Genomic DNA, 16423 nt, shown 5'->3' with positions numbered 1-16423 from the left:
AAATCAAAGAAATAAGCAAAGGAAGAAAGGATGCTATGGATGCGGTGAGTTGGGGCACTTTGTGGAAGTTTGTCCAAAGAAACCCACACCCAAGACAAAGAAGAAGGCATGTAAGGACAAAGCCCTCACATCAATAAGGTCATGGGATAATTCCTTAAGTGAAGAAGAAGACCATCACAAGAGGCGAGGGTACAAGCACTCATCATCAAGCACTTCACGAGTGTGCCTTATGGCACGAGATAACAAAAAGTCTATCCCTAGTGATAGTGACAATAATAGTGATAGTGATGATGAGCTACCTTCTTTTGATAAACTTGTGCAAGAAAATCTTAAATATGCTAAAAGTTGCACTAGTCAACAAAAGAAGTTAAAAATATTGTAAGAAAAGCTAAATAGTTCACAAGAAGCATATAAAACCTTGCTTGAACAATATTGGACTTTTGCAAATCTCAATATTAAACTATCTACTAAAATTGAGCAACTTGAGGCTAGTGCAACAACAAATACATGCACAATCAATGATGAGCAATTTGTAAAGAAAAATGAAAAATTAAAAAAAAAGTTAACTAGCTCACAAGATGCTTATAAAAGTTTGCTTGCTAAAATGGAAACCATGTGCAAACATTGTGATGAGCTAACTAATAAAGTTGCTAATCTTGAAATCATCGGTATAACCCTCACCAAGGCACCTAAAAAGAAAAGTTCTATCTTTGACATGCCTAAAAAGAATGTTTCTACTTCTTGCAATGATTTATGTTTAGACTCATGTGCAACTAAGTTTGTGTTGAGAAAGTTGTTGTAGATACATGCACACAAGAGGTTGCAATGGAGAATGAACAACTCAAGCAAGAAGTGGCTCGCCTTACCAAGGACTTGACTCAAGTAAAAGGAAAAAAACGGAGCAAGCCCAACTTCATCAAGATAACACCGTCAAGGGAGTGAAGAAGCTTGATGAAGGACAAATCATGGTTTGCTATGTATGCCACAAGGAAGGCCACAAGTCCTATGAGTGCAAGGTGAAGAATGGGGGAGGAGCTAAGAAAAAAGAGAAAAACAAAAAGAAAACAAGCAAGCTCTCCAACACCTACACCAACAAGGTGGACAAAAAGGCCTCCACACCCTATCCCTTGAAGAAGAAAAATAACAAGGTGGTGGCCATCAAGGTGAACAAGCAAGCCAACAATGGGGCCAAACGCATTTGGGTGCCAAAGGAGATCATTTCCAACATGAAGAGCACCAAGAAAGTTTGATCCCGAAAGGGAAGTGAGAAGTCCGGTGGACTTCGGGGAATTTGAAGACTTGGCAAAGTTTGGGTGTATTTTATGGGGTGCATCATTATGGACAAGAAAATTGCCAAGTGGGTAAGTGAACACTATGGGCCGAAATTCCCCTTTCCATGTTAGGTAACTAGATTTAAATTCTTGCAATTTCAATTAGCATCTAGTTCCTTTTCATGCCTAGGTTTGTATTTGAAAGTTTAATTTTTTGTCTTACATACACTAGGTATATCTTATGGTAGGCTTGCTCGGTTTCACTCTTAACCCTTGGAGCAAACCTACATGGTTTAAATTGTTTAGGAGCACGACACAAAGCTTGTTTTATAATTGTTCATCTAATATGTGCCCAAGTCCAAATTATAGATAATTTCTCCCGAATATCACTTTCGAAAATGATTCTTACATTCATGTGATGTCATCTTTCAAGTGGTATTTTTTATTCTAAAATCAATGTGCATGTATCCTACAAGTATTTCATACTTGTGTGCACAAATTTAGGGGGAGGTTACTCTACAAGTTGGATGCTTTGAGACTAACACCTTTTCAAGCTTATCATGTGTGTAGTAGTCTCATTGCAAGGAAAATGGAGTCCCCAGAGTTAAGCATCATACTTCAAATATCCACCACCTATTGCAAGTGGTATAAATCAAATTAGTTTCCGCATGTGGTATTTCTAAACCGATATCATCATGTTGATTTCACTTTGGTATTTATATGCTTTCTCCATGTATTATATAGATTAAACTCCCTTGAGCATTAATTTACCAATTATGCATAAACTACATTCTACATCATATGTATGCATAAATTTATGGGGAGCTTAGTCTATGTAATGTGAGAGTCAAATTTTGTGACCTATTCCACTCCACATACAAAGGATCACAAAGTTTGACCCTCCCTTGTGCTACTAATGTCTTCCTTTTCGGTGTTTGATTACAACGGGGGAGAATTTGTAGGACCAAAAGCAAGCCCGGTCATAATAATTTACAAGTGAAAATGGTAATAATTTACAAGTGGTAATGGTTCGAGAAAGGGAGGATAGTGGATTATGGAGTTAGGGGGAGGCTTAAATCCATAATGTCACATGGGGACATTTGCAAGGGCAAGATAAGCTTTTAAAGATGTTTGCATGTGGTATCTTTTAGCATCATATAACTTTGCCCTTTGCATTGTATCCTAGCAAGGAAATAGTTTTTAAATTTCAAAAATTTTATTATTTGCTTGTTTTGGTCGTGTTGTCATCAATCACCAAAAAGGAGAGATTGTAAGGAAAATGGATCCTAGGCCCATTTACTTTGGATTTTGGTGTTTGATGACCAACACAACCAAATTGGACTAATGAATTTGCAAGTAATTATTTTGTAGTTCAATAGGGTGTAAGACGTGACTTGGACAAAGGCGACATGATGATCCGATGATCAACACCTTAAGCAAGACCCTAGAAGCACAAGAGAAGACACAAGATATCAAGCATAGTCCAAGCATGAAGATGGGAACCAAGTCGGACGCAAGATCCCGAAGAAACGAGCTCGGTAGAGGTGACTGGACGCGGCCCTTATAGGGACTGGACACGGTCAATCAGTTGCTCGGCAATAGCAGGTGTCAGCAGCTATGACCGGACGCTGAGCAAAGCAGTGACCGGACGCACATATGACACTGTTCTTCGTCACGGCAATGTTTTCAGCGTGACCGGACGCAGTGGCACTGGACGACCGGACGCACAAGTACAGCGTCCGATCAAGTCTAGAGAGGTTCCAGAGCGGCGCTAGCGCGACCGGACGTGTCCGGTCGAGTGAGACCGGACTCGGCCTAGAGTCCGATCAACGCGCGCAATCTAACGGTCGGGACGACCAGACGCGTCCGGTTAGGACGACAGCAGCGTCCGGTCAGTAGCAGAAAGCTGGGTTTCGCCCCCAATGGCTACTTTCTCTACGGGGCTTATAAATAGACCCCCCCAACCAGCCATTTGAGACGTGGACAGCTGAGGAAACATACCAAGGGTGTTGATACACCATTTTAGTGATCTCCACTTGCATAGTGCTTAGTGATTCATTAGGTGATTAGCGTAGGTGCTTTGCGAAGTGCTTAGGTTGATTAGACCACCGCTTATGCTTTTACTCTAGGTTTAGGCCTAGTGTTTAGTGAGGTTTGCACACCTCTTATCACTCGGTGATTGCGCGCACCATTGTTGTACATCGGAGGGGCTTGTAGTCTTGCGAGATCACACCAACCGCGTTTGTAGTGTGGCTGCCACCGTGTACCGAAGGGAACAAAGACCGTGGTGGTTCGGCCGAAAGCTTGATAGTGAAGACAGTGGGGTGCATCCGGAAGAGGCTTGCCGGAAGGCACGTCAGAGACCCACTTACACGTGGAGAAGGTCCGAGGCTATCCACGAAGTTACCTGATCGGGAGCTTGGCCCTTGCGAGGGGCTCTAACGAGGACTAGGGGGAAGCTTGTGCGCTTCTCGATACCTCGGTAAAAATACCGGAGTCATCGACAGGAGTTTGCATCTCTACCTCATCTTTACCTTCCGTATTCACATTGCTACCTTGGTTGATTGCTTTACTTTCCTAGCTTAGTTGATAGGCTAGTTGATAGGATTAGAATCTAGGGTGCATAACTCTTTTGCAGTAGAGATAGCAACACACCTAGCAAAACTGTAGTTGCGCATCTAGATAGATTACCTTCTTGCATAAGTTTTGACTAGGTGGAATTAGAGGCCATAGTTCAGAGTTAGAGTTTTAAGTTGCCTAATTCACCTCCCTCTTAGGCGTCACGGTCCCTTACAGACGGCTAAGTCGATACTTAGATGGTAGAAAATTTTAAAAAGTCCAAATAGTTTGTGGATGTTAATGAGGAAAACACAAGGTGTTATACTAATGATAATTGTTTCGTAGTATATATTGATACTTTTTTTGTAAAGACTTGATCAAAATTCAAGAAGGTGTGACATGGGACTATGCTAGAATTGCATTCTTTTCCAATCCTCTCTTGGGCGGAATGTGAGATAAAGCTGTGTCATGGTGTTGTCTGGTTTTATCCCGGGTGTGGCATCCATCGTAAAATCCAATGTCGCGGAATGTTGCCGACTGAGAGCGCAGAATGTTGCCAACCTAGAGCCTTAGACAACTTTTTTGAGCTCTGAACCAAACAACTCCATTGGGTGAGTTTGGTAGAGTTTCAGCTCCGGCAAAAACTGCTCTAGCTCTAGCTCTTCTGGTGGAGCATTTTTTTTTTGGCTCAGAACAGCTTCTCAAGAAGAACATTTGGTAAAATAGCATCTCCTGGTAGATAAGAATTGTGAAATGTCCATATTGCGCTTATCTTTTTTTCTTTTTTCTTCCTTTATTTTTCCTCTTGAAACATATGACTAAAACTGAAATTAGCTACCAGAAAACTAAACTAAAATTGACAAATAGAAAATGAAAACTAAAGTAAACACAATGAAAAACAAAAAACAGAAACATAAGACTGAAACTGAAAATGACAATTAAAATTTAACTAAAATTTAAAACTGAGACTAAAAGGATAACAGAAACTGAAAAAAAGGAAACTCATAACTCATTAAACTGGTAAATGAAACTCATAACTCAAGTAACTGAAACTAAAAGAACATTGTAAGCTGCATGACCTTGTATGTGGCAAGTTTAATTTCAAAGTACGTAGCAAGTTATATTTTGAAAAAGTTACAAGTTATTTTGATTACCACTATATAAAATACATAAGTAGCTACTATACACACAACATAAGTTACAATAAAATATATTTTAAAATACAGGCATTATGGGTCTTGTTTTATAGCTCTCATCACAAAAAACCATTGAATGACCTGTAATGAATAACATAAACTTGACAATCATAGGGTAAAACAAAGTAAAACCCATCATAGCTACCACTAAAATCCACAAGATGCCAACTTGGAAAATATGGACAAAAAATTGCTACCTGTCACATCGAATGTTTGCGGCCCGTGCATGGAGCATTAAATGTAGACGAAAAGAAAAACTAATTGCACAGTTTGGTGGGAAATTACGAGACGAACGTTTTGAGCCTAATTAGTCCATGTTTGAACACTATTTGTCAAATAAAAACGAACGTGCTACAGTAGCCCCAAAATCCAAATTCACCCAACTAAAAAAGGGTTATTTTATTTTTACTTGGGTTGCCACTACGGCGTGCGCATGTGCATGCGAATGCGCAGGCTAGGCCACCAGGCCTTTCGCGATGGGGTCGCGCGCCTAGTGCTTAGCGCGACCAGCAGGCAGCAGCACGTTAAACTTTGCGTGTTGCTATTTGTTCCATCCTCCCATCCACTACACTTGCCAGGCCCCCCGTCACATCGCCGCCAGCTAGCCGTGAGGACTCGGCAATTTCTCCCCGGACCGGCCAACGCTAGGCCCTTGTTTAGATTGTCTTAAAATTTTAAGTTTTTTCACTCTTTCTTCGTTACATCAATTTTTGGACGTATACATAGAGCATTAAATATAGGTAAAAAAAATAATTAATTACACAGTTTAATTGTAAATCACGAGACGAATCTTTTAAGCCTAGTTAGTCTATAATCAGACAAAGTTTATCAAATACCAACGAAACATGCTACAGTATATAGATTGCAAAAATTTGCAATCTAAAGGTTGGATGTCGTCCGCCCATTGCTGTTAGCTATCACCCTAAGCGCGCATGTATATGGGCAGGCATGTGGTCCGTCAATTTCTGAAAACTACTGGTGTACCGTGTTGTCTTTGCTCCCAAGGCCTTAATAATGGCAGCGGATTTCGCTAGACCTGGCCATGATGTGACACTCACGCACTCTAATGCTTCTGAGCGCGGTTCTTAAGTAGGGCCTTGTTTTCATCAAAATTTCAAGTTTTTTCACTCTTTTTCCATCACATCAATTTTTGGACACATGCATATAGCATTAAATGTAGGTAAAAAAATAATTAATTACACAGTTTGGTTGTAAATCACGAGACGAATCTTTTGAGCCTAGTTAATCCATGATCGAACAAAATTTATCAAATACAAACGAAACGTGCTACAGTGTTCGGATTGCAAAAATTTGCAATCTAAACAAGGCCTAGAGATAAAATCGTTGTTGATCTATTCAAAGAACTCGTCACCATCGGCGTAGGTAGCTGTCACGTCGCCACCCAGTTGCACCCGCCACAATGGTCATCTATCTTTTGTTAGGTAATGCAAAAATCTGGTATCAGCTTCTTTCAAGGAAGAAGCATCCGTCCACACTTAAAATAAATACACGCCAAGAAATATATAAACTAATTACATACTCAGAAATAAACATATATATCTACACTTATAGTTTAGGTAAACAACTCTTTTTCATGAAAGTAATAGTATATACGTAATCTTTTGTTAGAGGAAATATAACATCTCGTAGGTCTCAACTTAAAATATGATCAGAAATTTGCAGCAACAAATAAGATGAAAAATTAAAAGAAAAAAAATATAGATTCATGATATCATGTGATTGCATTGACCGCAAAGAAAAAAAATCTAGTTTGGCCATATCGCAATGATTTCTCTCTGTTGTCATAGACCCAGAAACTAGTATTGGTAGAATTAATGTGACACTAGACAAATGTTCCACTAGATAACTAAATGTGTTACAGACTTATAGTGTAATAACACTTCTTTTATATAAAAAAACACATCATGTGTTGCAATAAATCAGTCTATAGTACATAGCCAATTAAAACACACAAAATGTGTTACCAAGAGAGTTAGTAACATTTTTTTTCAGCCTATACTAATACAAGCTGGTGTTCCGTATCCTGTATTGTAGATATGAATTGATAAGTAAATCACAGCTGGATAGGGTATTACCAAGTGTCTACTATCTACATATGTATTACTATATCATTAGAAAATAGATATAATTGAGAAATGATGACTGATTTGATTAGTCTTAGGTACATCTGTTAAGATCCTATCCAGCTTATATATGCTAGCAGAAAGAGCTGTATGAGGACACCCAGACCCAGAGACAACATCCACACACATAGGTTCCGGCGATGTGGAGCGCCGTGCAGAACGTGTCACAGGTGACCGGAGTGGACGCCTTGTCGCTGATCGCGCTGATTGTGCGCACGGCAGAGACAGCGAGGCGGAACAAGAAGACATGCCGGGAGCTGGTAGAGCAGGTGAAGCAGATAGGCGACCTGCTGCAGAGCCTGGAGGAGCATCAGCCCGGCATCATGCGCCGCCCGGAGACGAGCGGCCCTCTCAGGGAGCTGCACGAGACGCTCCGGCTGGCGTGCACGGTCGTCGAGTCGTGCGGGCAAGGCGGCTGGATCCACGGGCTATGTGCCGGTGGGTCGCGGGCCAGCCGCCTGAGGGACGTCCAGAGCAAGATCGCCTTCTACCTCCAGCTGTTCCCAATCGTCAGCCACCTCCACAGCACCCGCCTCCTCGTGCAAGTTATCAACAGCGCTGCTCCCACCTCTTCCGGGGTATACTTGACTATATACACATGCTTGTAATCATGCAAACTCATGCACCAACCATATATGTCATATTATGATATTTTAGGGTGCTGAAGAGGAAGTTCTAAGGTCGTTTCAGAATCTGTCAGATCCTCAGGATGACCAAAGTGAAGAGGAAGTTCTAAGGTCGTTTCAGAATCTGTCAGATCCTCAGGATGACCAAAGGTATGTCTCTCTCTCTCTCTCTCTCTCTCGTCGCTAAGGCTAGTATATAGGCGAGTGTGCAAGTTTTGAAGATGTTTCAATTCTTTTGTCTGTAGTAGGTTTCAGAATCTGAATTTTAGTCAGTTGAGGAATGCCACAAATAACTTCTCACTTGAGAACCAAATTGAACAAGGTCCTTTGGCCACTTTATACAAGGTAACTTTGTTCAAGAGTCTAGAACCAAATTGAACAAGGCCCTTTGGGCTCCTTATATATATATAATCATTGGACGTCTGTTTGGTTTTTCAGGGTCAACTACATGGCAATCATGTCACTATAAAAAAACATTCAGTTATTTCAAGTTCAGAGCAAAACCTACCACCAAGTATGAGTCCATATGAGCTATGTAGAAACGAAGTTCAGATTCTACCAAAGCTACAGCACAAGAACATAGTCAAACTCTTGGGATCTTGTGCGGAAAGAAGCGAGAGGATCGTGGTCTATGAGCACATGGAAAATGGGAGCCTTGAGGACGTCATATTTGGCATGTTAATCTGTCTACTAATACAGACATTCTGTATTCTTGTATGGACAATTTGTTTTTCTATGCTTTGATAACCTAATAATTAACTTGTCACCGCCGTTGCCAACATCTTGCAGTGCGCGTGGGAGCAGGGTTCACAGTTGACTGGCCTACACGCTTCCGTATAATCGAAGGGGTCGCACAGGGCGCAGTTTATCTACACAATCACTCTAGGCTGCGCGTCGTCCACAGAGATTTGAAGCCAAGCAACATTTTCTTGGATTCAGATATGAACCCAAGAATATCTAATTTTGACTTGGCCAAAGTTTTGAGTCCTGGCATAGACCAAGGCACCGTGGACTGTGTTGTAGGCTCAATGTAAGACCCGACCCAAGTCTCTTTCTCAACTGAATCTTACAAACTACTGAAAACGACGCTGACATAGTTTTGGACTTTTGGTGATCATTCAGTGGATTTATTGCACCAGAGTACATGAAAAATGGTACATTCTCAGGAAAGACCGACGTGTACAGCTTTGGTGTCATGGTCCTTGAAATAATCAGTGGTAAAAGATGGACCCGGTCAATTCAGAAAACATATTACCGAGATCTTCTCACATGGGTATGTAGTTGAACAGCCTTTATATATACAATCACTCTTGAAGCATTCCTCTCTGAGAACATGTAGCTAGATAGCTTTTTTTTTCTTTTCGGAATTTAAAAAGTCACGGTAACATGCATGCTGCGTGTATATATCCTGTGTTCCCCGTCCAGGCCTTCTACAGGACAACACGCTGTTGCGGCAACAAAATGGTGCAGAGGCTGAAGGGCTTCATGCATCCAACGATGCACAGCATCGCGTTCTGCGGCAGGGCGGTGCCACGGTGCCTCTCGTTGCCGACGAGGAGGAGGGTGCTGTCAAATCAGAGGGAGATCAGGAGGTGTGTCCGTGTTTCCCTGCTCTGCATCCAAGAGAAGCCCCAGCGCCGGCCGGACATGCCGGAAGTCACGAGGATGCTGAGCTCCAGGAAGAAGGCTGTGCTGTTTCCACGCCGGCCAGGCTATGCCACAGAGAGCCCGATGTACGCTGGCGATAGAAGCACGACGACGCCTTGAGACTGCTGGCCTAGTTGATGCTTGCCTACGATTTTGGTAGCATTTGCATGCCACCCTGAGTTTACATGTCTATACAGAAAAGCAAAGTCGTTTGTCTTAAAAATGGCTTGTTCGGCTTCTTTTTTCAGCCGGAATAGTGTTTTTCTCTCACAACCACTGTTCGCCTAAACGGCCGTTTAGCCCGTTTACACACCGTTTAAACGCTACACGGTGGTACACCGTTTCCGTTTAATCGGTTGTTTTGACCGTTTAAACGGCCGTTTTTCCCGTTTAAACACCGGTTTTGCCCGAATAATAGGCTAAACGGTAGGTGACCGACTGTTTACCGTTTAGCGTTTAGGATAACACTGCTCACAACAATTCAGTCGGAACAGTGTTTTTCAGCCAGTTTCAGCCAAGTTTCAGATCAGCGAACGGGGCCGTAACGTCGAGTGTTTTCAGAGATGGCCGTTTTCTGTTTTTCAGACGCGGCCGTACCCCCGTCCGTGGGACAAGGCCTGTGTAGATAGAACATCAAACATAACGGGGGCCGGTCCTTGCCCCTGCCTATGCAGATGATATTTTTTGCTGAGACGGACGGTTGTGTAAATATAAGAAAAACAAACAAATACACGAGCTGAGCGTCCGCCACCGGAGATGAAACAGAGACATATCAATGTGGATGCTGATGGCCACTGATATGAACAACGGAGTCCCATTGCACCGAGTGGCAGGATGGAAAAGCCCATGCCGTCCACACCGAGGAAGCGAGCAGCAGGAGAACAACTACGCTCCTGGCGGGCTGGGGGAGTGGGCCGGCATCAAGTGTCCCTCGCTGGAGTAGGGGAGGGGGCACCCGCCCGAGCAGCTTGGGAGTCGAGCAGGGGAGAGCACCAGGTAGCCCCTGTCCTCAGAGGTCCTCCAAGGAGAAAGATGCGGAGAGGCATAGCAGCCCTAATTTTTTACAATTTAACTCTCTCTTTTTTAAGAAAAATTACGTTTAGCCATCTGGGAGACTTAAACTCATCTTTGATCCTGGGGTCGGCACCAGGACTCATGGCGCCGAGATAACACGTCTCGGCGCCACAGATCTTGGCGCCGAAGTGCCTGGTCGAAATCCTAGGGGGAGTTGAGTTGGCCGGTACCTCGGTGCCATAATACATGGCGCCGAGGTCGGCACCACGAACTCTGGTGCCGAGCTGGCCCATGCTGCTTTTGCGCAGGCGGCCACTGTGGCTTGTCGCCTCCGCCTCCGCGCTGCCGCTGTGATCGGCTACAGAGAAAAGACTGTTGCTGCAGCCTTTTTCTCATCTCTCAAATCACTGAAGTGCACCAGTGCATGGCTACAGAAAAAAAAAATTGTTGCTGCTTGTGATGGCTGGTCCTCGGTAACCGCGGCGCACAAAGACACGCGAGAGGCGCGTCTGTGGCCTGCCGTCTGGCTCTGGCACCGCTGCGCTCCGCTTCTCCCGTCCCCGTGCCGTCTGATTTTTGAATTTTTGAATGGCCATAGCTTCTAAACAGTGTATTGTTTCTGTAATTTATTTGCACTAGAATATTCCTTGTAATTAAATCTATAAAACAAGACCCATATTGACTATATTTTCATACTAAAAAATAAGTGGCACATGGGACCCACTTTTGAAAACTATGTTAAAACGTAGCCTTGTTGGGTCTCGTTCTGTTGGGCACATTATTTCCAATAATAATCTTCAAACGGCTCGTCAAACAGACTTGCGATTTGTCTGATATTGCATTTTGAAAGTATGATAAAATCCACTCTCAAGTGACATAAGGGGAGAGAGATTGGCTGCACTGCACTATACTGCGCTGCTGTTGTGTGTTGGTTCCGAGATCAGTCGGTTGGCTGTAACTAGAGAGATCTATTTTCTGTAGAAATTTGATTAAAATAATAATTATTTGAGCAGCGGTACATGTGCAAACTAGTAGCAAGTGGAAGCCAATCTCTCCTCTCTAGTGATGGCATGGCTACAGAAAAAATACTGTTGCTGCTTGTGATGGTTGGTTTGGTGTACGGATGTAGCAGATGGAGTTGGTCAGTGGTCCTTTGAAGGTAAACAATATCTTCTCTACTGCAGCTCTGTGTTCTAATCTCGTGGATGCTATGAACTGCAGCTAGCAGTCCATCCATAGCATGTTAACTTACACTCCATATCTTGTTTCTTAAGTTTTACTGTACTTGCTTTTGAGATATGCTTCTTTGCTGACATTCATTACCATTCTCAGATGCTTTACAATCACGCAAATATATTCCATGTCCAAGTATGATACATTGATATAGCCTATTTGCATGTTAGAACTATACGACCTTTTGGAATCGCTCCTAATAGTACGCAGAGTATTTGCTTGAAAATTAGAATTTAAGATTTGGGAAACTCAAACATCACGCAATAAGTGCAGGATAATGCGCTGCAGTAGACTTGCGTTTGTTGACACCAAACCAACCATCACAAGCAGAAGCTGTCTTTTTTCTGTAGCCATGCACTGATGCACTCTAGTGATTTGAGAGATGAGAAAAAGGCTGCAGCAGTAGTCTTTTCTCTGTAGCCGATCACAGCGGCAGCGCAGAGGCGGAGACGACAAGCCACAGTGGCCGCCTGCGCAAAAGCAGCATGGGGCCAGCTCGGCGCCAGAGTTCGTGGCGCCGAGGTCGGCACCAAGATCTGTGGCGCCGACCTCGGCGCCATGTATTATGGCGCCGAGGTACCGGCCACGTCAACGTCATCTAGGATTTCGGCAAGGCACTTCGGCGCCAAGATCTGTGGCGCCGAGACGTGTTACCTCGGCGCCATGAGTCCTGGCGCTGCCCCCAGGGTCCAAAGATAAGTTTAAGTCTCCTAGGGACCAAACATATTTTTTTTCAAAAAAAAAGAGTCAATTGTAAAAAATTAGGCATAGCAGCGATGCGCAAAGGGGTTCCTCCGCAAGACCTCCTGGCCACCGCTACCAACTACCATAGGTAGTGAGGGGAGGAGCCAGCAGATACTGGAGCCATGAAGATGCTGGGCATGCCCAGATAATGGAACCAATTTGATTTGATACCTAATTTTCCAACAAGCCAAAACTTTTTTATATAGGTTGTCAATTTGATTTGATGCCCGCTACATAACAATGGAAAATGATGTCAATAGGATAACAGTTAGGCAAACTAAGAAAGAGAAGTGAATAGATATATACCACTACTTATTAGAACTGAAACATGGAAAGGATTGTCCACAGAGCTATTAGGCTACATAAATCAGGATATTTGATGAACGGATTGTACAGGAGGATATATAGGAGCCAGTGCATCAAGTAAATTAGGCTCGTGGTTACGGTGTTATTAACCAAGCAAAAAAAAGCAAGAGCGTACCGTATAAAAGTTGGTAACAGCAGAACAACTTACTTATAATGACAATAAATCCTAATAAATTAAAGCCATTGTTTCTGAAAGTAGAACATGCATGGGAATAAATTAAAAAATGTTGATATACAACAAAATAAGTGTCTTAAGAGTTGTACAGCAGCATAATAATGGCCTGCGATTGCAGGGGCCGGCAAACCTTCATAGTTGAAATGAAAGGCATTACGACTAGAAGAATTTCCCATCTGATTAGTGCAGAGTCAGCAGGGAAGAAGATAGCAGCAGAGTGAATGCGTGATGGCTATTGTGAACGAGTAAACGCGTGAACAGAACAGCGAAGATAGCAGCAGCATATCGGTACCGCATTCCATCCGTCTTCAACTCCTGCGCCTATAGTTGCGATGTCCTGCATGTTTACCAGTCAGTACTCACTAGTATACATTACATGTGGAACGAAACATACTTACTGTGAATAAAAACAAGAGCTGCAGATGTAACAGATCCGTAATAAGTTTTGCATACCTCCTCTCAAGGTAAATGCTGGGTGACTCGGATGTGCGTCAGCTGCGTCCTGAAACACCCTGGACATCTCCTCTGAGTTCTCATCATCAGCCATTTCGTAGCTAAATTCAACAGATATTTCCTTGATGCTCGACAGATATTGGAGTCCGAGAGGTGTAGCCGTGTCCCATACATGTGAATCCAGTACTAACTCGAGCTTCCGGAGGCTGGGCATAGCTCCCTCCTCAAATGATAGGTACGACACCACATCACACTCGAACTTAAAACCCTCGAGAGCCCTGAACCCCGTGGACCTGCCTATCACAACCCTATCTGTAGGGACACCTGGGATCCGCAGGTGGAGGTTAGGAGGGAGGGCAGTGTCCCAATCATGCCAATATCTTCCTGGGGCATCTGCTTTACTGAAAGAGTAGTCAACCAACGGAGCTTTTGGAGACCTCCAATCCACCTAGGAACTCGAGAGAAGATCAATCTTTGTAGGTGAAGACTCTCGAGGTTGTGGAAAGGAGGAGAAAGCAAGCTTAAGGCATCGGCTCCGGTATCTATAGAATAAGACACCAGCTCAAAGAATTTGAGGTTACTAAGTTTCTCCGAGGAAAAAAAACAGAGCGTCCATTCATATAGCTGTAGATGTATCACCATCCCTCCATCGTACGTACGAACGCCGGTTGTCATTTCTGCCGCAATCGAGACGCAACTCTTCCAGTTTGTTGAGTTCGCCGAGGCCCTTAATATTCTCTGGCGATCTCTCTTCTAATGTAAAGAACTTCAGGGTACGCAGCGATTTCATCTTCCCAATCCCGTGTGGCAAAGTTGTACCCACCGGCATGGGCAGATCTACATTGTGCCTGGGTATTCCTAGGCATACCCAACATTTTTGGGGAAACAAGTAGTAGCTAGTATGTACATGTACATGTATAATATAGGTAAGCTTTAAGATTACTAGTCTATTCATCCAAAGCAGCCCACGCGGCCCATTTTCTACACTCATCTGTTCCCCACCGCCCACTATCCACAACCGACAGGTGACGGCCCATGCTAATCCCTTCCCACGCTGGCACACGTTCCCAGCTTCGGCCGCATGCTCCTTCTATAACAAATCCAGGTCATGATGATTTTCTTGCTTGCCATTGTCCCTTATAATTAGATTTCAAATGTATCTCTTAACTTTTGTATCTTTGAACTAAAATTTTTCTTTGGTTTGGGCATACCCAACATCAAAATCCTGGGTCCGTCACTGCCCACTGGCAAGATCAGGACGGATAAGCATGGCAATTCAACAATATCTGATGGAGTGTTGCAAACGGATATGAAAGGTACTTCCATCCTCTCCAAATGTCGAAGCCGCCAAATTTCACTAGGTAGCACAATGGAACTTTCTGAAGAATATGATCTCCATACTTTGCAATCAATCTTTAAGTATCACAGCTGAGACAATTGGCTGACACCTGTGAGGTCCATTCTTGTCGAGATTTCATCAAATTCAAGGAAAAGCACCCGAAGAGACTTAAGCTTCGACAATGGAGGCATCCATTTTGATGCTCCGAGCGAGACAAGAGAACGAACTTGTCATCGGCAGCAATTGGTGGTCACCTGCACCACCACTCAAGCTGACTGACAGTCGATGAACCTTGTCTTGTCGTTGCACCACCCCTTGTGCACTGTGCACAACACTTACAAAATTATCTTCTCTGCACCTCTTTATGATTAGACCGAGCATCATATCCTGTACTCTGTAGCCGTAACCAGATTTTGGTGGTTCAATCATGTTCCTGTTGACAAGTTCATTGAAATAGCTCTGAGCCACATCCCTTACATCTTGCCTCGGAGACTTGCTCACCACAATATGTTCTGCCACCCATAAGTCAATCAGATCATCCCTTCCTATTGTATAGTCCTCAGGATAAATGCCGAGATACAAAAAGCAAGCTCTTAGATGATGAGGAAGGTGCTTATAGCTCAGGTCTAAGATATGCATCATGTTATCCAAGGAGTTTGCTGCAGATTCACTGACTATATAACGTTGTACATACTCCCACTGCTTTATGGGTTGGTGCACTAAAATGCTAGCCATGGTGACAATTGCAAGTGGTAGACCACCACACTTCTTTAGAATTTCAGATGAAACTTCTATGAACTCAGGAGGGCAAGTATCTTCAGTGCCAAAAATTCTTCTAAAGAATAACTTTCTTGAGTCCACGTCACTTAGTTCTTTCATATCATGAATGCTCCCATGGTCAATGAGACATGCCTGAGCCACATCTTTAATTCTTGTAGTCACAATAAGTCTGCTTTGTTGATTGTTTGGTGGAAAAGCACACCTAATAATATCCCAATCTTGCACATAAGCACATTCCACAAATCGTCAAGTATAATGAAGTACCTATAAACATGTCCCAAACACAACATGGGTTAAATTTGACACAGAATAAACACTCTGATAATTCTAGAAAGCTCATATAAGACTCAAGATATTGCATTAATATATGCTACAATCACTAAATTTTAATATTCTGTAATAGAGTTTTGTACCTATAAATATGCTGCAATTGAAAAACAAAAGGAAACTGGTGTAGCGCTCACTACCGGAATGCCTAGGTTTGCCAGTGTGCCCACGGCACACGGCGAAGACAAAAAAAAACTTTCGGCAAAGCCTTTGTCGAGTGTTGCACTCAGCAAACAGCACACGACAAACACAGAGTGTTTTTTGTCGAGCACTCGGCAAAGACGTTGCCGAGTGTTAAAACCGACACTCGGCAAAAAAACGAAAATATAAAAAAAAAGCCCCCCATCCCGCACGCGCCTCGTCCGCGCCGCAGCCCGCCCGCGGCTCGCCCCGTAGCCGCCGCCACCACGCCGCCCGCTGCCACCATCATCCACGGACAGGCCGCCGCTACCACCATTGTCCAGCAGCAGGTAACAGCCATGCAGCGCCTCCCACAGGTTGCCGTTGGGCATGTACTCGTACACCAGCAGGTTGCAGTCGGCGCTGGAG

General features: G+C 43.5%; 1 protein-coding gene across 2 annotated transcripts; it reads left to right on the top strand.

The window, feature by feature from the left end:
- The first annotated feature begins 7265 nt into the window (after positions 1 to 7265).
- LOC136472388 (cysteine-rich receptor-like protein kinase 44) lies at positions 7266 to 9716 on the top strand. 2 transcript variants are annotated; one of them, XM_066470098.1, is made up of 7 exons: positions 7266 to 7748; positions 7828 to 7946; positions 8045 to 8141; positions 8235 to 8469; positions 8586 to 8826; positions 8919 to 9069; positions 9222 to 9716. In XM_066470098.1, the coding sequence occupies exons 1-7, from the start codon at positions 7311 to 7313 to the stop codon at positions 9561 to 9563; spliced, it is 1623 nt and encodes a 540-aa protein (XP_066326195.1). In that variant the 5' UTR covers positions 7266 to 7310; the 3' UTR covers positions 9564 to 9716. The 2 variants fall into 2 exon arrangements, with proteins under 2 accessions (XP_066326195.1, XP_066326194.1); XM_066470097.1 differs by having other exon boundaries at positions 8042 to 8141.
- The last annotated feature ends 6707 nt before the right edge of the window (positions 9717 to 16423 follow it).

Source organism: Miscanthus floridulus, chromosome 8, assembly GCF_019320115.1.
Source record: "Miscanthus floridulus cultivar M001 chromosome 8, ASM1932011v1, whole genome shotgun sequence".
NCBI lineage: Eukaryota > Viridiplantae > Streptophyta > Magnoliopsida > Poales > Poaceae > Miscanthus > Miscanthus floridulus.
Note: the sequence above shows the minus strand (reverse complement) of the source record. Positions and strands in the feature narration are given on the sequence as shown.

Bases quoted from the DNA above. Each gene is read 5' to 3' on its own strand.
- LOC136472388 (XM_066470097.1), top strand. From the start codon at position 7,311: ATGTGGAGCGCCGTGCAGAACGTGTCACAGGTGACCGGAGTGGACGCC. The intron at 7,947-8,041 runs GTATGTCTCTCT...TTTTGTCTGTAG, and splicing joins GATCCTCAGGATGACCAAAG to TAGGTTTCAGAATCTGAATT. The intron at 8,470-8,585 runs GCATGTTAATCT...AACATCTTGCAG, and splicing joins CCTTGAGGACGTCATATTTG to TGCGCGTGGGAGCAGGGTTC.